This window comes from Ostrinia furnacalis, unplaced genomic scaffold (genome assembly GCF_004193835.3).
Source record: "Ostrinia furnacalis isolate ACB-3 unplaced genomic scaffold, ASM419383v2 OfSCF1411, whole genome shotgun sequence".
NCBI classification, from domain to species: Eukaryota; Metazoa; Arthropoda; class Insecta; order Lepidoptera; family Crambidae; genus Ostrinia; species Ostrinia furnacalis.
This window is the reverse complement of record NW_021131650.1, coordinates 450,653-476,424: the sequence shown is the minus strand read 5'-3', so window position 1 is coordinate 476,424 and position 25,772 is coordinate 450,653. Positions and strand designations below refer to the sequence as shown.

General features: G+C 37.5%; 1 protein-coding gene across 5 annotated transcripts; it reads left to right on the top strand.

Moving 5' to 3' along the window:
* Nucleotides 1-6,223: 6,223 nt before the first annotated feature.
* LOC114352633 (fatty-acid amide hydrolase 2-B) lies at nt 6,224-25,189 on the top strand. 5 transcript variants are annotated; one of them, XM_028304302.1, is made up of 9 exons: nt 6,224-6,341; nt 16,589-16,771; nt 17,103-17,322; nt 18,589-18,806; nt 19,143-19,272; nt 20,290-20,429; nt 20,787-20,927; nt 21,229-21,498; nt 23,342-25,189. In XM_028304302.1, exons 2-9 carry the CDS (start codon nt 16,595-16,597, stop codon nt 23,642-23,644), a joined length of 1,599 nt encoding a protein of 532 aa, XP_028160103.1. In that variant the 5' UTR covers nt 6,224-6,341; nt 16,589-16,594; the 3' UTR covers nt 23,645-25,189. The 5 variants fall into 5 exon arrangements, with proteins under 5 accessions (XP_028160103.1, XP_028160105.1, XP_028160104.1 ...); XM_028304304.1 differs by lacking the exon at nt 6,224-6,341 and adding an exon at nt 12,316-12,333; XM_028304303.1 differs by lacking the exon at nt 6,224-6,341 and adding an exon at nt 14,004-14,107.
* The last annotated feature ends 583 nt before the right edge of the window (nt 25,190-25,772 follow it).

Sequence of the window (25,772 nt, the reverse complement as noted above, 5' to 3'; positions counted from 1 at the left end):
AAGTTAGACGTTTGAAATTTGGCATGCAGATACCTTAGTAAACTTAAAGCTTAGTTACAACAGGATATTGCAAAATTCCCATGGGAATGGGAGTTAGCGGGAAAATACATTTGTATGAAAAAATCTAAACCGCGTAAGATAGATGAAGGGGGTAAAACGGGATCCACGCGTACGAAGTCGCGGGCGGCCGCTAGTTTTTTAATAATCCTTCAACCGAGTGAAATTAATATTACGGGTATTAATGCGCATAACGTTTAAACATAAACATTCAAACACTGGCTTGTGTGAAAAGAAAAAAAAGAAAAACAATAAAATTCTCAATGCATTTTGTTTGAAAAAGTTTCCCGCGCAAACTTGTTTCAACTATTCCGTGTTTATTTCATAAGGTTAAGATAACTTTCGTAAAATGCTTTCTATGTATATGATTTTTTGTTAATCTAGTATAGCTAATCTAATTCTGAAAATAATAGTGGATTATTTTAAAATTATAAACAAATACTTATTATCTTCCATTTTGCAACTTATAACGCCATCTATGGGTGAGTAATAGACGTTTGAAAATAAAGAGTTTCGTTAAAGTACGATAAGTTTTGTTCACTTTTTTAGGGTTCCATATTACTAAGTTTATTTATTTAAACATAAATACCATTGCTAAATAGACAAATAAAAAACTAAACATTACTTTCGAACTCATCTTGTTGCTTACCATAAGAGTTTTGTAAAGATTTTTAATTTAAATCCAATAATGGAAATAAAACAATTGAATTTAAATTAATCTGCTGAATAATATTTTTGCATAGTAAATAGGAAGAATAATCTAAATTCAGAATTCTCAGTTTCTTCGAAATGGGTGAGAGCTGCCATCTAGTTTCAGTTTTACTTCTCATACAAAGTTCAGTTGCCTAGCAACGCTTGTCTGGTCGTACTGGTGACGATAAAAATCAACAGATGGCGCTGCATAAATATTAAATTATTACAATAAAGCAAGATAGATGTCACTAGTACTTCTCAACATAACAGTCATGGCGGGAAATAAAACTTTATCCTCTGTGCTTTTTTCCTGTGATGCGGATTTCTGCAAGAGTGCGGATCTAGTCTCTCTAAACTGTGGTATGTCATCACTGGTTGCGGGCGTGTTGCCCGCGTAATAGGAAAAACTTGTATGAAATAATGAAACGCGGGCAGCCCGCCTGCGGACCAGAAAAAGCAAAAAATAGGAAAAAGGCAATCAGTGAGTACTCTGACTGTAGGCAAGTAGAATGTTGTCTATATGTTTATGATGATTCTTTAGGTGTTTTCCGGTATCAAATATGTATTTTGTATAACAATATAAATAGCTAGTTGATCGTCTATCTATCTAATTCATTCACCATTTTCGTTAATTGCGATTCGTTTCCGTTACCTTACAATATTGAATAACCATGTAGGTAGCTAATAGATTCACTTCTCCTCACAAGAGCAGCTGCTGCAGCGCCTGCAGCTGATTGATCAATTAGCATAGAGAAAATATTTTCATTAAAACTTATACATACTTACGATTAAGTAAGAACATTCTGCGTGTTGCTTACAAACACGAAATAGGTTACAAGTTTTTCCCGGTTGCGGAATAAGGTTAAACAGTGCGTTGAATCGTAAAAGTCGATTTCATTGTTCTCGAATCTCAATACCTCGATTTGCGAGCCGGGGATCCGACAGACTCTCACAACTTTCACATTGCACTTTAGACACCATTAGACGCGGTATCATTCAGGTCTCTGTGACTAATTTGTAGTGCAAAAAATGTTTTAACAGTCCAACTGAGTGGGAAAATATGAAACATGATTTTGGTGACCGGGTAGCAAGGTAAAAAGGTTGTAACAAAATAGTTTTTATGAGACTGAGAGATAATGCAGCTGTAGATACCGTTATTTTATTATACAAGTAAGTACCTACTCATCGTCTAATGTCAATTGAGAAAATTCGAGACTTAGTAATACTAAGCAGCACATGTGCATTGAGATTTGAACATAATATTTTAGATCACACATAAAAATATCATCAAAACCTAATTGAAATTAAAGTTTTAAGTACTAATCAGTACTTACACTATACAACAAACTAAGTAAGTAACTTTCAAGTAAGTTATTTTTCAAACAAAACTCCCCTTAATGCTTAATTAGGTACTATAATTTCCACGCGATGTTTTCGAACTTATGAAGCCTAAGAAAACTTTTCAAAGATGGCCGACTGGCATCAGTGTAAACCATGTCATCAAACTTTCTTGTCATCTCAGTACTAATAGGCGGCCTAAATGATGTTTTCCTAACACTGCTACTGCTCTCGGTTGCACATTACGTAAAGGCCTGATACACTGAATGCTATGATGTCACTATTTTTAAAGTAAGACAGGTCGGTAGGTACTAGAATCTCCTTTCCACTTTCACGCACCTTACATTTTATTTATTTATTAATAGGTACCTACAGTTACAGTACATAGTAACACTTATTTAAGAAAAATACAGCTACAAATCACCTCAATGATGTCATGATTAACATGGACAGGTTGGATAAATTTGACAAACCTAATCAAGAAAATCGCACTACGAGTAGAGGTTTAAGTCATTAAAATTAGCATAAATACATAGCTGGGCACCGTTAATCAAATAGTTAACTTCGTTAATCGTTAAACCGTTAATAAAAAAATTAACTTCGTTAAACGTTAAAACGTTACATTTCGCAAGATTTAACGCAAGTTAACGTTAATCGTTAATCCGTTAACACAATAATAAAACGAAAAAAAAAATTTTATGCAAGGTATAAATAATTTCGAAAGCTTGTATCGCGCATGGAATTTATTCCTCTTTTATATTTGTGCTACAAGCTTTCGAAATTATTTGAACCTTGCCTAAGTACAATTATTTTTTTCGTTTTAGTACAACTGCAATTCAGAATAAAAGCTTCTTTTTAAAAAAGTTTTTTAATTATTATAATTTTATTTTACACTTTTTAGTAGTATCTTAATCCCAGAGCCTTGGTTCAATTACAATACAATTTAGCACCAAAGTGCTCGAAGAGACAAATCCAGCAAACCCAAACTCGATAAGTTTCCACCGTTTCGTTTAGGAATTCCTATGGCCACCTCCTGATTCCATCATCAGGACCCTGGACATCATCTAGTACTAAAGTGCTCGATAAGACAAATCCAACGAACCAAAATTCGATGCGATGCCGCCGTTTCATTTAGGAGTTCCTATGGCCACCTCATGACTCCATCATCAGACCAGCTCAATGGTACCAAAACATTGCATTGTCATCGTACTTACATAAGTAAACCCAAAGGGCGATGGAGCGGGCTATGCTCGGAGTTTCTCTGCGTGATCGAATCAGAAATGAGGAGATCCGCAGGAGAACCAAAGTAACCGACATAGCTCGCAGAATTGCTAAAATCAAGTAGCAGTGGGCGGGGCACATAGCTCGTAGAGACCATGGCCGTTGGGGCAGGAAAGTTCTCGCGTGGCGACCACGGCCTGGAAGACGTAGCGTGGGCAGGCCTCCTACTAGGTGGACCGACGATCTGGTGAAGGTCGCGGGAAGAGCCTGGATGCGGGCAGCGCAGGACCGTTCATTGTGGAAAACCTTGGGGGAGGCCTTTGTCCAGCAGTGGACGTCATTTGGCTGAAAACGATAGTGATCTGGTTACAAAAACTGTTGTTTTGGGTTCTGTAAGTTCTGGAAGCCCGAACGTACTTGTCAGAACGCGTTTTTTTAGCGTTTTTCAGCGTGCCTGCTGTATCTTTTTGGTAAATAGTAGGTACCGGATTAACGATTAACGGACTTAGGATAATTTAACGTATGTTAACGAGTCCGTTAACATTTTTTAAAGTTAACTTAAAAGTTAATCCGTTAATAGAAATGTTAACTTCGTTAATTAACGATTAACGGATTAACGAGTTAATGCCCAGCTATGCATAAATATAACGTAACCAAATATGCAAGGAGTAAATTGTCAACTAAATATTTATATCAAAATTATATGGCGCTCAAGCTTAAGAATTTTATTGTAACTAAAATATTAGCATAGTGATGCTAATGATGCTATATTTTAAAAGTGTGCAAGTAGTGACTTACACACATTAATAAATTAAGCTATTTTAAATAGCCACACACTTTAAAATATTTATCGTATCAATGGATAGATCATACAATGAAGATTATTTTAAACATTTATAATAGAGATGCACCGAATGTTCGGTTGAATATTCGTATTCGGTACATTCGGCATATTTTTTTCATGTTCGTATTCGGCCGAATGTTCGGTTGAATTGCCGAATAATTACCGAATATTAAAAGTATTGTTAACAATTAAAAAAATAATATTTAATTAAACAGTTTGGTTAACTAATTACTAAATAAGTGTGGTTTATAGCGAAAGTATTTTATAGTTTTTGAAAATGAACCAGAAACTACTTGTACCAATTATTTATTGTGAAATAAAAAGATAAATTTATTTTTTATGAAATTGAAAAATTTAAGGACACTGCCAAAACTGCTTTGAGTAACAAACAACTATTTTCAGAAAACTTTTTTTAGAATAGTTGTAATGTAATAACTACTATCTTAAGGAACCAACACAAGTATTCAAATATGTTTATAAAATCAAATAAGTTTTTTTAAATAAATATCTATCTAGGAATGTAGGTATGCTAGTGAATGGTGAACTAGGAATTGTTATAACTATTTGTAGTTTTAATTCAATGTAAGTCAAATAAAATTCTTTAAAATCAACAATAAACAAATTATATCATCCGTTCACAAATGAAATTAAAAAACAAATTTATAGAAACTTTAAGAGTCAACATTAGTTGGTAATTTAAGTTTTAATCAAATTTGAACCGAATGATTCGGCCGAATATTCGGTTCGGTACATTTTGAACCGAATATTCGGCGGGGCCAGTGGTCACGGCAGGCGCGCCGTGCGGAGGCACGCAGCGAGTTTTTGTTCTTGTGAACTGTATGTCGGTAGTAATCGCATCACTACTCTAAGAAACTCGTATTTGACCTCAATCGCATCGAGGTTCTTTATTAAGATTTTGGTATTTCGGTAGTAATCGCATCACTACTCTAAGAGATTCGTATTTGACCTCAATCGCATCGAGGTTCTTTATTACGATTTTGGTATTTCGGTAGTAATCGCATCACTACTCTTAGGAAATACATAGATTACCTTAATAGCATTAAGGTAAGATTCCATGAACACGGTATGAACTTCATCACAGCACAACTCACATCACAGCACAACTCAGTGTTAAATTAGGATCCAATATATTACGTACCTATGTACGAGCACAGATTGAACATAGTCGAAAACATTTTGCCATTCCTTTTACAGTTGGGTAAAAACAAAATAATTGTTTTAAATATTCCCCAAACTCATCTGCCTCTCGGTCGGTACACTCTTGCCAGAGTGGTCGTAGTCATCATTGTGATTCACGATGAGTGATGTTTTTTGCAATACGGCGCGATTCCTCGCAGACTGCAGCTTGGCAGGCACTTTCGTTGGCGGAGCACTTACTTGCGGCCTTGATCCGGTCTCCTGATTCCCCAACAGGTAGCCATTATTATCCTCCAAATGTCGCGTCGCTCTAGACGACGTAATAACTGTGTATTTTATCGAAATGTTTACTTTTATGGTCTTTTCACATTTAAACACACACGAAGCACACACTTATTCCAATTTAATTTAATTTAATTTTTGCGGCACGAACGAGAAATTTCGATGTTACGATGCCCGCACTATCGAAGCGAATGACGACTCGACGGTTGGAGGAGTGTGACGTAAGCGTGCCCCACTACCGCCGGATATCGAGTCACAACAAGTACTTTTTTGTATTGTATGCTCTAAAATGTTCGATGCCTAGTACAATGAGAAGTGGACTACCTGGTAAATATGAAAATCTCGAGGATGCAGCGACGAAGTATAATCTACATTCGGTGCATCTCTAATTTATAACTATTTGAAAATTGCAATAATAAATGCAACCACGTCCCTTAATTGCATTAAAATGGTGTCAATCAACATCAACATTTAAACCGTTGCATTCCACTCCAAGATTGCAATTATTATAACATTACAATAATGTAATCTAGCCCGGTTATCCGAGTACAGTTAATTCTAACTGCATGCAGTGTGCACAGTGCATTAACTACCGCACACCGGGCCGTCTACTTTCTGTAATACGCAGCAGACATCGACTCCTGCGCATCGAGTATCGAGTCCGCTCGGCGCACCGTTCTCGTGCGCACGTTACGATCTAACTTGGAAGTGTTGTGTTTTTATTTTTTGGAAGTGCACGCAAAAAGTTGTAAGTGAAAGTTTGATTTTGATATTTTTTAAGTTACGCTCATGTGTGTAGTTTTCAGTCAACTTTAGTTGAACTGGTTTTGAAAGCTTTATGGAACTTTTGCTTCGTGTAAGCTTTGGAAAGAAAGTATATACGCAACTTTAGAAGCTTTCTGAAAAGCTACTAATCGTCAATTGGAAAATACGTGTTCTTGGATATATTCAAAAACACTACACACGACGTAATATACATATTTTTAATTACCTAGGTATAATTTCAGAATGCGTACTAAATACATAAAACTTCATTCAATTCAATTCATTACCTATAAATACTTAAATGCGAAAGTAACGGTCAGTTTCAGAGCCACTGACCAGATTTTGATTAACTTAGTTTACAAATGGAAGGACCTAGGATCGTTAGTACTTCCCTGATAATTCGGCCTTCATCCCTCCCATAATGAATCCGCCAGTAGGGAGTGGTCCTCCAGCCATCGGGTTTGACCCGTTAACGCCGGCGGAATTTGGTGCGGCGGCGCTGTGTCTCCGCGGCAAGAAAACGGCGCCAGGGCCGGACGGTGTACCGGCCCGAGTCCTATTCATCGCTACAAAGTATTTTGAAGACAGATTCCGGCACCTTTTCGACCTTTGTTTTGCAACGGGGAGGTTTCCGAAACCGTACAAGGAGGGGCAATTGTGTCTCCTGCGAAAGGAAGGCCGGCCTGCAGACTCACCATCAGGATACAGACCGATTGTGCTGTTAGATGAAGCAGGCAAGCTTTTTGAACGGATTATTGCTTACCGCCTCAAAAAGCATTTGGCATCGACTGGTCCGGATCTTTCCGATGCTCAGTTTGGATTTCGGTCGGGCCGATCAACTATTGATGCCCTGCTAAGGCTCAAAACCCTTACGAAGGAGGCGACAGAGAGGGGAGAAGGAGTGTTGGCTATATCATTTGACATTGCAAATGCCTTCAACTCCATTCCCCACTCCACAATCTTAGAGGCGCTCCGATATCACGGAGTACCCCCATATTTGCGGGACCTGCTTGCCGACTATCTGACCGATCGGCAGATAGTCTTTGTGGACAAGGACGGCCGTCTGCAACGACGTGCGGTCGCATCCGGGGTTCCACAAGGGTCCGTTCTTGGGCCTTTACTATGGAATCTCGGATATAATTGGCTGTTGAGAGGGGTCGTCCTGTCGGGAATGAGCATTTTATGCTATGCGGATGACACCCTCGTCACGGCTCGTGGGAGGAGCTTTGCTGCGGCGGCCCGGTTGGCGTCAGCAGGTGGCACTTTGGTCGCCCGTAGAATCCAAAACCTTGGCCTAAAAGTGGCACTAGAAAAGACCGAGGCCCTCTTCTTTCCGGGGCCTCGGCAGCGCGCGCCTCCTAATGCCCACATTGTAGTCGGGGGCGTTAGAATAGATGTAAAGCCCCAAATGAAATACCTGGGGCTGATACTTGATGGACGGTGGCAGTTTGGTTCACATTTTGAACAGCTGTCGCCGCGCCTTCTTAAGGCAGCTGATGCGTTCAGCTGGCTCCTCCCAAATCTGGGGGGGCCTAGCTCTAAATGCCGTCACCTGTACGCAGGCATACTTAAAAGTATGGCCTTGTATGGTGCCCCAGTGTGGAGTGACTCCCTATCAAAAGGGAAGAATGCGGCCCTCTTGCGAAGACCTCAACGAGCCATTGCGCAGCGAGTGGCAAGGGCTTATCGCACGGTAGCACACGCCGCAGCATGTGCTATTGCCGGAACCCCTCCATGGGAGTTGGAGGCTGGGGTCCTGACCGCCGTCTACAAATGGACGGCGGATCAGAGAGCGCGAGATGAACGCCCAGCCCCGGATGAGATAAACGCCGTAAGGCGTGAAGCTCGCGAGGCGATGTTCCGTCTGTGGAGAGAGGACATGGCCACAGCAGAGTTTGGGCGCCGATCATTGGACGCTCTGGGTCCGGTGATCAACCAGTGGGTAGAGCGGCCGCACGGTTTCCTCACTTACCGTATGGTGCAGGTATTATCCGGGCACGGTTGCTTCGGATCGTACCTGCATCGCATCGGGAGAGAGGAGACCCCGTCATGCCACAAGTGTGGCGCGGCGGCGGACACGGTGGAGCACACCCTCGCAGTCTGTCCAGGCTGGGAGGAGCAGCGCCGTGTCCTTTGTGCGGTGGTTGGCCAGGACCTCTCACTCCCGAGAATGGTTACCGCTATGCTCGGTGGCGACGAGGCCTGGGAGGCCGTTGCCTCTTTCTGTGAAGATGTCATTTCGCAGAAGGAGGCGGCGGAGCGGGAACGCGAGGACGACCCCTCAGCACCCCCGCTTCGCAGACGGAGGAGGGGAGTTAGAAGGCGGTTGTATGACCGTTCGCTTCTTCCTCCCCTTGGTGGTGGCCAGCAGGCTGGAGACGCGGGGGCGCCTCCTCCTGCATTGCACAGGCTACCACCGCCGTCGGACGGGATTGGCCTCGTGGTCCCGGCTAATCCTGTCGGCCCCCCATTAAGTGGGGGCGTGTTGGGTCCCGCCGTGTAGGGCGGGACGTCCGCGGAAGGCGCCTTGGTCGTTTCTAGTACCCAAGGCGTCGACCACTATGCGGCAGAGGGAACACCCCAGGTTTTTAGTGGGTTCGAGCCCCACATAACCTGCCGTCCCCCGGCGGTAGGTATGGATAGGCCATTTTCCTGGGTAAAAAAAAAAAAAAAAAAAAAAAGGATCGTTAGTACATTTGCGTTGCAAAATAAACTTTATGTGTAATAGGGGATGAAATATAATTTGCCTTCGTAAACTGACTCTTTCAGGCGAAGGATCTGAAAATTCGTATTTATTAGTTATGAAATCAAGAGATCTAATAATGGTGAAGCATAGTGCCAAATAAGTACAAGAAAAGTAAAATGGTGGTTACATTCTTCCACTCTTCCCGTAAAAGGAGACTACGGTAGAAATATGTAAACAGTCAGGTCTTCGCAACCTGTCTGGCAAGCGCGAGGAATGTAGACCAAATCCTCCTTTAAAAATAGCCTCTGGTAATTATCGTGCTCTCCCTCTAGTGGAGAATGCCCGTTTTCACCATCAATCCCTAATTTTTAAGTGACCCCTATGAAAACACAATTCCTGTTATGTGTTACCATAGGGGTCACTTAAAAATTAGGGATTGATGGTGAAAAGTGACCTGATGATGATGAAGTAGAAAAAAATCTTTAAGGGACCGATATTTTAAAGACATATAGTTAGATACCGTCATTCAATGCAAAGCATTCGACATGTTGTTATGAATTAATTTAAATTAATAGTCAAGGTAAAACTTCCTGCGTAAATACAACAAATACATAAGTAAATAAACATTTTCAAAACTGTCTTTGACGAAATATGTAGGTAACAGTAACAAAGCAAGAAAAACAAGTCAGGTCAGGTCTCATACGAGGGCAAAGTTTATAATGTGGTCTGTTCAAAATGATGTTATTAACTATAGTTAGGTATAATTATTATTTTACTGCCAGTTTCTAATTAAACAACATTTTCCCTTGTAAATGTTAGGATATAGCGTGTAGTATCTATAAATTTATTATTTACGACTTATTATTATGGATTACTTTTAAAAATAACGCAGAGACATGATCTGATGCAAAATAACTTGGGTTGTTGATTGGTTAAGATACGGCAATTTGTGAAAACTAGAGGTAAATGTAGACTAAGTCCTGAAAAATTAACTAAGTAATAATAATTATTATTTTCATTAAGCTTAAATGGCTAAATGTCTTCACTGCAGAACCACGACCTTCTTTAATTTACTAGAATGGAGGATGCTATGCTGTCCAGGCGGGCTGACAAGTAAGGCCATATTTTATGTCCCTGAGACTGAAATCCAATAAAGCTAGAAAGTTTAGGTTTAGACATTTTTTCATAGGACCTTTGACTTTCATATTACCACTTGTTTGTGTCTTTCAAGTATGACAATGGATTCTATGTTTTACCTCGAATAAGTGTAAACATTTTAAACAGGTACAAAAAAGGTTAACTATAAAGTTAACTGTTTATAATACATACAAGTTTACTTAACATAACAAATGGATTTTTTTAATATTGAATTGTTATCATTTTGCACAATTCTTATCGGAGTTAATGGGTTACTCCGAGACAAATGAATATTAGTCTGGGTGTTTTCTATGATTGTCTATATCAATATCTCTTTCCCATGATTTAGCTTTGTTTGTGATTCGTTTTGTAAAGTGACCAAGGATATTTATTTCCATAAACATGAATAAATAAATAAATAATAACTTTATTGAATCCACAAGATCTTTACTTTGCCTGAAATTAATGAAAGCCTTTCAGTCAGCCTTTTTTTTTACCGTTCCATTGTACAATAATGTAATAATTTTTCCTTTTCTAAGTGGCAGAAATTAAAATTATGCAGACATCTCGCTCGAAAGTGTCAGTTTTGCAAATGTGACTTTCTTAATTTTGGCTAAATTTGCGTCACGGCAATTAAGTCCAACGTAAAGTAACGAACGCTAGCCCACCAAGATAACACTATGTATCTTATGTTGTTGATATTAGTGCTATTTTGCAACAAATGCATAGTCTGATATGCTGGCGGCCTAACATAACTTTATTGTGTAATGGCCATCACACGCTCGCCAGTTCAGTTTCGCAACGAAAATATACAAAAATGTTATTATTTACGCAATTTCTTTCAAAAATAACAACAAACTCTCGAGATGACCATGATGATAGAAATAAGTTGAAGATCTATTGTTTATATTTATACTTTGTTGATTAAACACATCTACTATTTGATTATGATATTGACTCGAAAACTTGCTGGTTGTCTATCGAATTCTCCAATTTCTATAATCTTGTAGTATGTACCTATACTTAACCCGTAAAACGCGTCGCCTCACTTCACTAGAACTTAATATGATTTTTTTCCTTTACCTGAGGACTTGAGTGTGAGTTTTCATCAAACGCGCTACCTAGCGCGTCAAAAAATTACATTAAATGTATGACGGATTGTACAGCGACCCTAGCGGGAAACGTTCAAAAACTAAAATTTCCATACATTTTTTAAAAGGGCTCACTAGTTAGCGCGTTTGATGTAAACTCACACTCGGCCCACTGTTGGTTTGTTGTGTGAATTGCATGGAATCATGCACCTTCTCCTTCTCTTTGTTATGGTCTATTTTTAGATAACTAATGTATGTAACCTGCAGATGTAACTATAACGGCAAAAACAGGTATATGATAAGATCCATCTGCCAGCTCTACTAGAGCAACGGTGGAGAAAATTGCCTCTAAATGTAGGTTAGGCTGCGAAGTATTATTTTATTGCAAGCCAACATATATTTCAAGTTTGTATTTTATTTCTGGTTTGGGATAACCAATTTCATTACATGGACATTAATCCTTCCAATTGTCTATCAAACCTGTTCTTCTACTTTTAAGCTTTGGGCAAGTATAATATAAATAATTATAATAATTTCAAAAGTTAAAAGTATATGAAACTCGTTATTTGTGTGGAAGTAGACCTAGAACTCAATGCCACAAAAATATAACAATCACAAAACGCGTTTTATTATATTGAGCTGCTTTAAATTAACGGTTGTGTAAAAAGGATATTGTTTACCTACTTCATTCAATTAGATATTTTCCACTTTGATTGAACTTCCTAAATAATTCGTAATCCTGTTCTCCTTACGGCGGAGTTTCTAACATTTTAAAGTTATCGTTTGATACATTTAGGGTGGGTTGCACCATCTTACTTTGACTGTAACAAACGTCAAAAATCTGTCAAACTCCATACAAAAATCACCGGTTATCGTTATAGTTACGGTCAAAGTTTGATGGTGCAACTCAGCCTTATTGGTGTATTTTGTGTCACTCATTATGACAGTTCGCGTAAGGGGCTAGACTACGCCAGCTGCGGTTGCAGCTTCGAATCCAATTAAGGGCATATTTTAATAGGGTGACGAAGTAATATCAAGTGTAGCCATGGACATAATACAAAGTAAGTAGGTATTGTAGATAATTATGCACTTAAGTATGATTCTTGTTATGTATCTAATTGATATGGAAAAAGGTCTTCAACCTAGGTTTTGGGAAATTTGTGATAGTGAAAAGGAGTCCACTGAAATAGCGATCCTCCGTAATCCCGCCAATAGCGGTCTAAGAGATCTTTTAAGTGGGCACGCTTGCCTCATGGAACTGAAACCCATTCTTCAAGGCGTTCTTTATACCTTCTGCAACGTCTACTATAACAACTGGGGATGCGTAAAGCACTTCCTCCTATAAACAAAAAGAATGACATTAATGTCAGTTTAATTTTTTCTTTACCTCTTACTTTACAAATTAATCGACACTGTCATACGACACGACACTAGCCTAGATCGAGAGAACGCCCGCGGTTTTGTAAGCGCTTGACCAACCAGAAGGCTTTTAGCAATACCTCACGTTGCCCAACTTATACCTAATACTCATAATCGCGCAACAAACAAGTCCCTTCACAAAATTGGTCGGACCTTTTAGAGGACGATGTAAATGCATTAAAATTCTCGGATTTAGCCATAACCTTAATTTAATGCAGGTATCGTTTTCAGACTCGACGCTGAATCGATTTAAAATGTTTAGAAATATTTGCAGAATGACTAATGCTGCGGAGATTGATCAAAGAAAATCAGGGATGCTATGGATATCCGTAACCGTAATCGAAACTTTCGGATATCCGAAATGAAAAATATCCGAAACTGTAACCGTCACCGATTCAAAAGTTTCGGATAGTTTCGGATACTTATACTTATAGGCAGTTTAAATTTTTTTTTTGATAGCATTATGTAAAGGCATATATCCTGATTTACCTTTATAATGCCATCAAGTATACATTTTTAATTTTTTATTACCTTTTATTCGATGTAAAGTGTGCGGCCATGAATGAACCATGTTGGACAACTACTTATTGCAAATTGCATTCTAAAGCACAGATATCCGTAACCGTAACCGAAACTTTCGGATATCCGAAATATAAAAATATCCGTAACCGTAACCGAAACCGGTATAATATTATTCCTATATCCGTAACCGTATCCATAACCGAAACTACATATCCTAATATTAATTATAGCATTAAGTCCGCCACTGTACAGTGGTATGTGCAAAAGTGTAAATAAATAAAAAAATAAATAAATATCCAAACATCCATAAAGAAAATCTCGATTTTAGGAGAATCTATATTTTAGAACAGGGCAGTTACCTAAACAATGCAAGTATAAAGAGTACCTACTTATAAATAAATTCCTAACGTGGTAGGAGTGATAGGTACAAGTTTTGTTTTGTTTGGGACTAGCTGGCGCTGTGTGAGTGTGAGTGGACAAGTTTTATAATTATTTATTTTTCCTTTTTTCATTTATCAAGGACAATTATTCTTATCCTTTTTTCTTCAAACAGGATTATTTACCACAGTCATTTAGCAACGATCGCAAACTGGATGGGTGGGATTCCATTCTGTTAATAGCAATACTGGGACTTGATTCAGTTCTATGTTCTGAACAAGTTTAGAGCTATAAATTATTATGAGCACAAAGCCAATAAGTTCAAGAATAAGTGGGTATGTTGGAGTAATCGCGTACCAAAATTTTTACATAATAAATATCATTTATTATTTATAGGTATAGTTATAACAAATATGCATGAGTTGCTATCCAACTTTTGAACAATGAATTAGGCAAGTTAGTAAGATTTGCATGAAAAATAATGAAATGGTGTACATAAGGTGAATCTAAAGTCATGTAAGTAGGTACAATTCTTAATTGTCTTACACACTTGCTGGTCTGTTAATTAGACATTTGATAATTATCAAATGTCTAATTAACAGACCAGCAATAATTAATCAAGTTACATGAGTGGGATAAATCTTAATATTATGCACGTGCACTGCAGAGATAGTTTAGACACTGTTGTTACACAATAACTTTTCTTATCATCACGTAATATGTAGTAACCAACTGGAGATTCGAATACCTACAGTTGATACGACGCGTAAAATTAGGTGGCTCTTATCAATCATTGATACGCTAATTTATTGTCTAATCTGGTATTTAAATATTAGAACATGGCCATTTGGTGTAGTCGTGGACTCTGTAGACTACTATGCCGAGGTCGCAGGTTCGATTCCCGTTCAGTAAAAACATTTGTGTGCATGAATACTCGTTATTTGTTTGTATTGGAAGGGTGTTTTCTATTTTTAATACGTATGTAGGTATTAAAAATAGAAAACACCCTTCCAATATATAAATACATATATATTGGAAGTATTATACAATATATAATATACCAGTTGTCTAGTAATAACAAGCTTTGCTTAGTTTGGGAGTAGAGGCGCAGTGTAAAAAATGACCAAAATTTACCCAACGGACCTCGCTAAAACTTCCATTGATAAAGTCTCTTGAAAGATGCGCTCGCGAATCCGATGCAATCATTACGTTTTGTATAGAATACCTAACGTTATTGTAGTTTAATCTACGATAACAGCCCGTTCATTGTGACCCGACCTTCGTTCCCAGTGTATTCCTTTAATCTGTGGCGGGCAGACGCTTATTTGGTTCCCACAAAAATGATTCGGTTCTTAAATAATTTATTCAACTCCTGCTTTAACGCGGGCGTGAAAGTTTGTACGCGTGCAGTGCTGATTGTTATAAGTGCCGTTATCTATCAGCTGTTTGTTATTGTGGAAGTGTTCTTGAACAGCTACCATTTGGTGTATCCACCGTACTTGGAAAAGCCGATAATGGAAATTCAAAATTTTATATCCAAAGTTTTTGGGTTCATTATGAGAGTTGTTGCTACTGAGGTACAGCCAGTTGCTTATTATTAGCTTACATATTAATATTCTTCTTCGTATTTATTATTACTCACTTAAACTGGCGGCTTCAGACGACGTCTTCTCTCCTTAGACTCTACCTACATTTTAATTACTTAGTTTGTTCAATTTAAAACATTAATTATTTTAGGCTTGTTATCGGTTTGTCTGTCTCCGGTTTTTATCTTTGACCGTCTGTCAATAACCTCACAAATGTCGCTGCATTCCACTCTCGATTGCTGAAACTAATGCCCTACTAGTAGATAAGAAATAAATTTAGTCATTCATAATATCAATCATAATTCAAAACTCATATAGCTATTTGTATAGACAAGTAGCATTCCACGGTCAGTAGTTGACTAGTCTCCAAGATTAAGTAGTCGTAATTATAAATTACTTACTTATATTTTTTTAAATCAAAATGCCAATATTAGTATCGAAAGCATTGAACTCATCTCTCCTACACAAAAATTCCTTGTGATTGAATTAAACTTTTATTTATACAGTTTTCATTTGTTTTATTCAGATTATTATTTCAAAATGCACCCACATTGAATGCTAATATTAATCACTCATATATATATATAAGTTTATCTTTCTGTGTCGGACTTATGAATCGGAACTAGGCATTCTGAGTTTGGAACTATGTAGGTATAGAGAGTTAATTAATTCTTCTTGTCTGCTTAAATCTATGTGAAAGCTAGATAGATATGCAGAAATATTTACTGGAAATCTAAAACACCTACCTATACTGAATGAAATTAAAACGTAATGCGGGTCATAGTGACAGGTTTTCACACACGCTCGACCGGTTTCCCTACGTTAACCATTATAATGATAATGATCTGTTTACATAACATCCAATGTACCTACAAACAAACAAGTTTCCTTGGCATTGCATCAATTAAGTCCAAGAAGTGTTACTTTTACTACAAACATTTATTTGAATTTTGAACATAAGAATGAACTTTTGAGGTTGTACATACATTTTGTGCGTGAAAGGTATCAGCAACGTATCAAGCTAAAAACTGTGGTATTTTGGTTGTAATAGAAGCTATTTTGCGACAAAATGTTTAGTATGATGTGCTGTCGATATACAATAACTAAATCGACAGGGTCAAACAATAAATAGGTACATACCTACTGTTCAGCTAATGAGCCAACAGTTACATAATGTTATTTTGTCGTGAAATGGCCTACAGATAAAAATATTTTGGGTTTACGAATTCTTATCTAGCTACAAACTATATTTACATTACCTACTGTATGCAGTGGAGTTTGGCCGGCCTGGTGGCACGCGTACCGTACGATCGCGGGTCGATTCCCGCTCAACCCAAACGTGACTATCTATTGTCTGTAAATCTTCTATGTAAAAGTCCAGAGATATTTATTTATCTTTCTTTGTCCACAGACTAACATGCTGAATGGATTCATGCGAAGGTTCCTCCGGTTCCTGGTGTCATTGTTGACGATCATAGTATATCCTTTGACATATTTTCTAAGCATAAAGCGAACGAGAAAATGTCCGCCTCCCGTAAACCCCATACTGTTCAAATCTGCTACTACTTTGACAATGATGATCAGAAACAAACAGGCAAGTGTACATTCATTTTGCTTTTGGGTCCAAGGACTTTTGGGTCTTGGGTCTTTATTTTATTTTCTAAATATGGTAAATGCTACATTTTTATTTCAAGAGCAAGATCCTGTTCACTATTTTTATTAATAAATTATTTTATCACCAGTTTACTTTATCTAAAACTTGCATTGATACTTGTATTATTAAACTCATGCACTTCACTTATTAAACTAAATATTATTTTATTATTATGTAAGCGATAACCGATAACGCATTCTTTATGAAAATTATAAAGGTTACAGTCAGAGTTAAGAGACTCAGTTAACTGACAAAATTATTATATTTTCAGATCACTTCAGAAGAAGTGGTAACAGCATACATAGAGAGGTGTAAAGAAGTAAATCCGTTTCTCAACGCCATCGTAGAGCCGCGGTATGACGCAGCCCTGAGGGAAGCCCGGGCCATAGACAAGATGATTGCGTCAACTACCCGCACTCCAGAGGAACTGGCGAAGGAATACCCTCTGTTGGGCGTACCCTTCACCGTGAAAGAGAGTATCGCTGTCGAAGGTAAGAAGCGGCTGACATTGTAAGCTCATTCAGTGCGTCAAACCATTGGTAGATGTAGTTAGACACATACTTACCTTGAGAAGTCCGGGTACATAAAATTTTCGAATAGAAAAACCTCTTCAGGTTAATGTATTCAAAATCAGTATAAAACTTGTTTACTTTAAGAATCTTGTTTGTTAAATAATTAACAAAAAAAAACACGTCGTCTAGTAGCGACACGGTTATCACCTAAAGATTTGTATCATGTATGGTACAAAAACCATCAACTTAGCACTCTACACTTGTGTAGCTGTTGGATTAAATATAAGAGTGTCTAAATATAAGACTGTTAAGTATACATCCCCATTGTCCTGAAATATACGATTACGAGAGACAACAAGAATAGAAACAGAAGCAACAGTGGTGCAAAATCTTTCAATCGTATCGGTTACTTAACTCCTACCAAGTGCACCGGGCAAATTTAGAAGTTAACAATGAGTTTTGCAATGTTACACAAACCACCAATCAGCCGCTTGCCTGAACGGATGCCCGCACTAACCATGGCCTAGTGAATGGCAATTTAACGCACTACCTATCGTTACATCATCTTAATATCTACATAATGGAATGACATTTGAGATGTATAAGAAAACGACCAGTCCTCGTTGGCGATATTAATTTGCATTATGTAGCTGCAACACTGTGGCTGGCAACATTGCAAAAAATACCTACCAATCAGAATATGCACGTAGCCGATCATGATATGCACGTAGCTGATCATATTATATCGATCCAGGTGTAGTAGTATGGCCTATCATCATCATCATCATCATCATTTCAGCCATAGGACGTCCACTGCTGAACATAGGCCTCCCCCAATCCATGTTGATCGATTGGTAGCGGCCTGCGTCCAGCGCTTCCCTGCTACCTTTACGATGTCGTCGGTCCACCTTGTAGGTGGACTATGATCCTATGGCCTATGATCTTAATCAACTAAATTATTATTTTGTAATCAACTAATTTATTACGTACATAGTTAAAAGTCTCGTTATCTCAGTAGAATTTCGGATAGTTCAACAACCTGTTGCAGTTCGTACAGTCAACCATACTTCGTAGTCTTACACATTTAGAATTCGTAACAATTCGATCGTTTACTTTTAATAATTGACCTTTACAATTACCTGTGCGAGACTGCTTAACGAAATCACATTTACTGCCAACATTAAAATACGTTCAAAGAATCACGTTGTGATTAATTAAATAGCTTTTTTCTCTTACCTATTCCAGGCATGAGCAACGACTGCGGAACAGTCTACCCGTACCGAAACCCTGCCAAAGCTGACGCTGCGATAGTGCGCCAGGCCCGAGCAGCAGGGGGAATCCCCATAGCAGTCACGAACACACCCCAGCTGTGCATGAACTGGGAGACGTATAACAACGTGGTGGGAGTCACCATGAATCCATATGATCAGAAGAGGACCACTGGAGAGTCGTCGGGTGGAGAGGTTAGTTCATTATCTTTAAAATGATAAAACTAAAAACTCATAAAACTCATTTATTTCTGTAAATAGGCTTAAAAAAGCACTTTTACTTATTTGAAATGTAAGAAGTAAGAATGACAGGTTTTCGTTAATCATTCTTTTCTATTCTTTCTATCAAATAAAATGTACGAAAACCTATTTCAAAACTAAATTATTTACTTTTCCTCTCGTGAATTGCAACAACTGTACCTTTTCGAAATCTATTCACCATCCAGTGTGACAAATCCTTATCCGTTTAAGTTTAAAGTTGCTTTTCATCTTATCGAAAACCTAACTTTCTTTCTTTAACTATAATTTCAGGTGGCGTTGATATCGTCTGCAGCTTCAGTGATTGGTATGGGATCAGACATCGCCGGGTCCCTGCGGCTGCCTCCCATGTTCACTGGGATCTTTGGACATAAACCCACACCCAGGCTGCTATCTGTCGAAGGTAAGTAAGCGCTTAAAAATGCACACTCTTAAAATGAAAACTATGTACTTAGATAATTACCTAATTCTTAACATCTATACCTCTAGCATGAACAACTTTCTCGTCTTCGAACCGTTTGCATATTCGACAAAATTCGATACTGAACCTTTAAATTAAACAATAACGTGACAATTTTGATTTTCAAACTAAGTTTAATGCAAGCATTTCTCATACTAAGTTCACTTTACGCACGTACACAAGGGCGCTGTTGTAGTTTTCGTAGTAAATCTTTTGTTGGCGATTCGAATACGCAAACGATTCGAACTCGAAAGTTTTTCGTGCAAGCCGTACTAATTTGATCTTCTTACTATCATTTTGAACATCATACCTTAGTGGCAAGATTCAACTCCTTATTACTAATCCGGACCTCGTACTTAAGCAGAGGAGCACAGAATGTAGATTATTATTTTGAACTTGAAAACTTCTAATTAATATGGAGTGTGGACCTTGACATTAGCAATAGCATAAGGCCACTTACCTTCATTGTTTCTACTCTACTTTCTTAGATAGCGTGCGTGACATGTCTATCAGTTCTGTTTATCTCTAACGGTCATACAATGAACGCGTAACGAATTCATAAACGGCAATGCATCGGCCTCGATTTCTAGTCAATTGCCCAAGAAGTAATACTTACTTCAGCCAGCGGTACTTCAGTTACTTACCTAATACGGAAATGCATACGACTGTGTAACAACATGCAACACGCGTTACAGAATTACCTACGATCCTACGAACTACAGTAAAAGTTTAACTTTCGTTCGTTTCAGCCGACTGACGTCCACTGCTGGGCCTCCCCCAAGGATTTCCACAAAGACGGTCCTGCGCCGCCCGCATCCAGGCACCTCCCGCGACCTTCGCGAAAAGTTTAACGGCCCTACCAAAAATAGATTCCAAGTCCAATAAATTATAATTATCATTACTTATCTTTAAAATAAAGCGACGCTTAAAGAGACAAAATTCGACATAATCTTCTTTCAGGTCATGTGCCAGACAGCAGAGACGAAGACTTCGAAGAATACTTCGCCCTTGGCCCCATAACTCGTTATGCCGAAGACCTGACCCTACTTTTGAAAATCTTGAGGCAGCCAAGCGGCCCTGACGTACCTTTGGACAAGCCTGTAAGCATCTCTCATATTATACGGTAGGATACCTACTTACCTCGTGGGATCGTATTTACATTAAATTAAGAGAAACACAATTTTAATAATTACCAAAAGATTTCTCGCGGATTCCCTTAAATTCAACCACGTCTATTCAAGACAACCGCTCATTGCGTGAGTTTCCGTAAATCATTTATTTATTAGGTGGACCGACGACCTATTAAAGGCAGCAGGAAGGCGCTGGATTCAGGCCGCCACCAACTGGCCATTGTGGAAATCATTGGGGGAGGCTTATGTTCAGCAGTGGACGTCCTATGGCTGCAAAATGATGATGACGATGATGATTTATTTATTCTTCATATTTTTAATTTTCAGGTGGACGTGACTAAGCTAAAATACTACTACATGAATGGGGATAACAGCAACGTGACTAATTCAATAGGACCTGATGTAAGAAAAGCTATGGAAAAAGCAAGGGAATACATGAAAACTACTTACAACATTGAAGTACAAGAAGTAAGTAAAACTAAAATTTTCCTTTGATTTTGTACTTAAAAGCGTTGTGAGTTTTGGCTTTGGCCCTTGAAAATTGTTCATTGTATTCACATACCTATATACAGACAGAGTAACTGTTTATCTGACCTTAAATAACTAAGTAAGTTTAAATAATATTACTCGTACATAAAGCTATCAATTAACCTTTTTTTTAAGATTACTCCCGTTAGCCCCTCGTACTAAGCTAAATATGCTTGTATCACTTATGATACAAGCATATTTAGCTTTACCATTAAGTTAACTTTTCGATGTTAACCTACAGCTCAAGATCAAGAACATCGAACACATGTGGGAGATCAGCATCCGAGTACTTCTCCACCTCAAAAAGATCCGCAACATCTACACTGACCCGGAGAACCCCGACAAACTCAAGTCAATGTGGCCTGAAGTCCTCAGGAGAATAGTCGGCCTAACAGACAATAACTTCACGTGTGTGGCTTATGGACCTCTCATGAGGTTGTCTAACACTTTACCAAAAAGCAATTATGATAAAATGATAAAGATTTTCGAAGAGGTGAAAGCAGAGTTTCAAGTAAGTAAAGACGAAAGTCAGTCAATCAGTGTGTGCTACCAGTCATGATATACGGTTTGGAAACGTGGCCTCTCAATATAGGCCTTATAAATAAGCTCAAAATTACACAGCGTGCTATGGAGAGGGCTATGCTCGGTGTTTCTTTACGAGATCGAATCAGAAATGAGGAGTCAGGCAATGGACAGGGCACATAGTACGCAGAACTGACGACCGATGGGGCAGCTAGGTTCTGGAGTGGAGGCCACGTGCCGGAAAGCGCAGCGTAGGACGTCCACCCACAAGGTCGACTGACGACCACACACCAACCGGCCATTGTGGAAATAATTGGGGGAGGCCTATGTTCAGTGGACGTCCTATGGCTGAAATGATGATGATGATGATGAATATTCTGAGTAAATGCAGTAATGGAACTCTAGGGTCATTCCATGACAAATGTTACCGAGGGTGAAAAACCAAATATGTTCTTTTCGCATTAAATCTGATGGATTTTGAAAGTAAACATTCCAAATTATAATGTGCAACAAAAAAAATCTGAAAGAAACAAGTAATTTTTAAGTTATTAGTCTTCAAAGTCTATACTTAAGTCAACTGTCTGAATGATCATTTTCTCTATATTTATTGGTAATACGATTTAAAAAAAACTATCAATCTGTGAAACGTTTTGCCACTATATGATTCGAGGGTATTTATCATAGTATTGGTAGATAGCGTCATAGTCCCAAAAAAATGGATAATCATCAAGTTTTAAGTGTGTTTTCTTGTTACTTCGGCGATGTAACACCCGAAACAGAAAAACAGGTATTTGTTTTATTATTGTACCTTACACATGGATTAGGGTAACAATATTTGGTAAAAGTAAGGTCATGGTAGTAATGATTTCAAATACTAACTAATATCTGAGCATGATACTAATTTAGTATGTTTCTTTCTTGATTAAAAACTGTAACACCCGAAACGTTTCGGGTATTACATTTTTATTTATATGTCGATAATGTGTGTATATTGCTTGGAGAAGTGAAAAAGTATTACTGTGAGGGTCCTTTGACCTCCCACTAGCGCTGGCATCGGAAAAGGAGTCATATTTCTCAATTTAAGACTTTTTTGAAATGTCGACTTAACACTAAAATTAAGGTATTGCTAAAAAGTGTCGATGTTTGACATTTCCAATAAATATCGTAATTAGAAATTAAAGTAATGCTATTTCAAGCCAAAAACAATAGAAAAAGCTATATTCTGAGGAAAAATTAAACTTGAACTTTGTATATTTTTTAAAAAAAGCTGCTTCGTAATTTCAAACCAGAATTCGCTCTATTTGTGTTTATTTGTTGTACTCCTTATTTTGTAGTACCTAGAGACTAATAAAACACCGATTTTATCGATAAAACGCGTTGAATTTTCGTACTCGTAACACCCGAAACAGAACCATTGTAACACCCGAAACAAAGAAAAAATTTATAAAAAAATAGTAAAACGTTTTATTTAACAGTGATTGTATGTTACATGGTTTGTAAATGTCATACTTTAGAAGTCCTGTAAGTTTAAGGTATGATTCCTTAAGAAAATTCGCTAAATTTCGAGTAAATGCAGCAACAGTCAGAACATAGAGGCAAAATCTCGTAACGCCCGAAACGCACACTTTTCGACTCATATTTTCGTTATCTTACATTCTAAGCTGTACAAACTTTATTATTTAGATAAAACAACTAAAAACGGACAGATTAAGGCACTAACATTATTAAAATACTATTTCAAAATACATGAAATTGTTGAATATGTGTGTACGAACGTAACACCCGAAACGATGGAATGACCCTCTACATAAATGTTCTTCTGTGCTTTTCAGAGGGTCCTGGCTGATGACGGTGTCCTGTTCTTCCCGACGTTCCCCTACACAGCTGACCTGCACTACAGGATCTACTACAAATTCCTGAACTGCAGCTACCTCACCATATTCAATGCGTTAGGGTTACCCGTTACAGCGTGCCCTATAGATTTCACACCGAAAGGTCTACCAGTCGGTATACAAATTGCTGCCAATAAATCCAATGACCATCTAACTATAGCTGTGGCTAAGGAGTTTGAAAAAGCCTTTGGTGGATGGGTCCCGCCCAATAAAGATCTCTTAACGAACGTCAAAACAGCTTAGGGCTTCAGTACAACTTTCGGAACATGGGACAGGAAATGACTAAATGAAGGTAGTAAGGTAATAATGGTAATGCCATTTTGATGACATAGTTGTTTCGGATTGGCAGTAAATTATTGTATATTTTTAAAGCGGGACAGGACCGTGAAACAATCGGTTTACATGGACTGAGCATTGTGTTCGATTGCTAACTTGTAACGTATGTAATCCGTGTCGAACAAGACTATCTGTCAAGTAAATAGTATAAAATGCAGGTAGGTAAGTATTATTGTTTTAAATAATTTGAATGTGTGCAATATTTTAACATCACAAACAAACTTCACATACCTACTACGATATTGGTGCCTATTATTTATTAAATTTAAAAAAATATTAATTATAACTCGTAATTTTGTGGTCTAAAATATTCTTAGGCACCAATCTACATCACACATCTAAAGCTCAGACTGTAAGTGATATTTATTTGTAAGTATTTTTTTATGGGACCAATTTTCTCAAGTTAATACCTACTTAGATATTCTTTAATTTTTTTTTAACCACCGTTTGACAAAAGCATTAAAATTATGATTGACTGCATTGGCTGAATGAATCGTAGAAAACGATTGTTCAAGTGACAATTAATTAATACTGTACCAGAATTCCGAAACCGAGTGTAGGTCAGTGTTTAACTTTCTCTGCATAATTAACACCTAAGGCGATGGAAAGACTACTTAAATTAATAACCTACTATTATCCAAATATACCAACGATAGAAATGTAGTTCTATAATCAAAATACAAGGCTATGATGTTACTGACACATTATAAACTTATGATATTTTAATTTTAACAAACAATAAATCAAATAATATTAGCTACTTAAGTAACTTTTGATATCTCAATTTCACGGATAAGAAGTAATCTGAATAAAATGTATGACATGTGTAATGTGTATAGAGCTAATGAATTATGAAAGCGTAAGCCTAGCCGCAGACTCCAGACTTTTTGTCGACCGATAGTTGAGTTGGGGTGTTATTAATCACTATGGACAATGACGAATGAAAGTGCGCACATTAGTGGGCACTAGGTACACTGATTTGATATCGTCCGATTCTTCATACTAATTAGAATCGGACCCAACTATCTGCCGACAAAACGTCGGTGGCATACTTACAGTTTTCCAGGTGATCAAAATCGATAGGTTTTGGTAACTTTTTATTCTTATATCTTTTAGGTGTCTGCTTCTTCTATGCTTTTCTCCATTAATCTGTTTTTCTTTGTTGGTGAAAAGAGGATGTTAAAATAATATAACGGTATTGTTTTAATAATTGTAATAAGAAAACCTTGCCAAATTTTAATCACTTTTTGATCGTGTTGTGAGCATGGTTTGAAAGTTATTTAATTCCAAAATCCTGTGATGTTATAATTACTTTAATAATGCGAAGACAATATTTATAAAAAAAATGTTTAGAACAATGTAAAATACAATTTAGTGTAGGTAGTTATTTGGAGCAGGAAGTAAAAATATACGTAAGTAATTGTAAATTAAGTACATACTTACACTAATAATGACATAAAACATTTTGTGATATTGTTGTTTCATTTTGATTTGTATTTTACTTACCCTTTGTTTCACCGTTTAGGAAAAGGAATGCTGTAATCAGAACGTTTAATCTTTGTAGTGCCAGTGCACAAAACGTCTAAAGAGAGATTTTCTACGTAGTATTGAATTGGCCTAACTTTATCATAACCACGAAACAAGTGTTTAATTAAATACTAGTCAATTTCCAAAGTGGATCGCGCGCTTCTATCAACTATTTTAAACTTCCCGCCAAAAAATGAGCATTTCGCTCTATGGTAACTCCTACCACTGACTATGGTCAATGGAGTTTCCATAAACGAAAATTATGTACTGGCCATGACCATATAAACTAGCAGCCCGAAAAGTATACTACTGATTAAACTACTACTTGTGCTACTACTGACCACTGCCAATCTCAGCCAAGTGTAGATCTATCTTTCTAGCTAGACTATTAATTTTGACCCCAATTGATGCCGCATGGCTACAGCTCACCAACAGAATCTTAATATTATGTGATTTTAATCATAGTGAAATACCAATTTTTAAAATAAGATGTCTATTTAAAACAACA

Bases quoted from the DNA above. Each gene is read 5' to 3' on its own strand.
- LOC114352633 (XM_028304301.1), top strand. From the start codon at position 14,932: ATGATTCGGTTCTTAAATAATTTATTCAACTCCTGCTTTAACGCGGGC. The intron at 18,807-19,142 runs GTTAGTTCATTA...CTATAATTTCAG, and splicing joins GAGAGTCGTCGGGTGGAGAG to GTGGCGTTGATATCGTCTGC. The intron at 20,928-21,228 runs GTAAGTAAAACT...GTTAACCTACAG, and splicing joins ACAACATTGAAGTACAAGAA to CTCAAGATCAAGAACATCGA.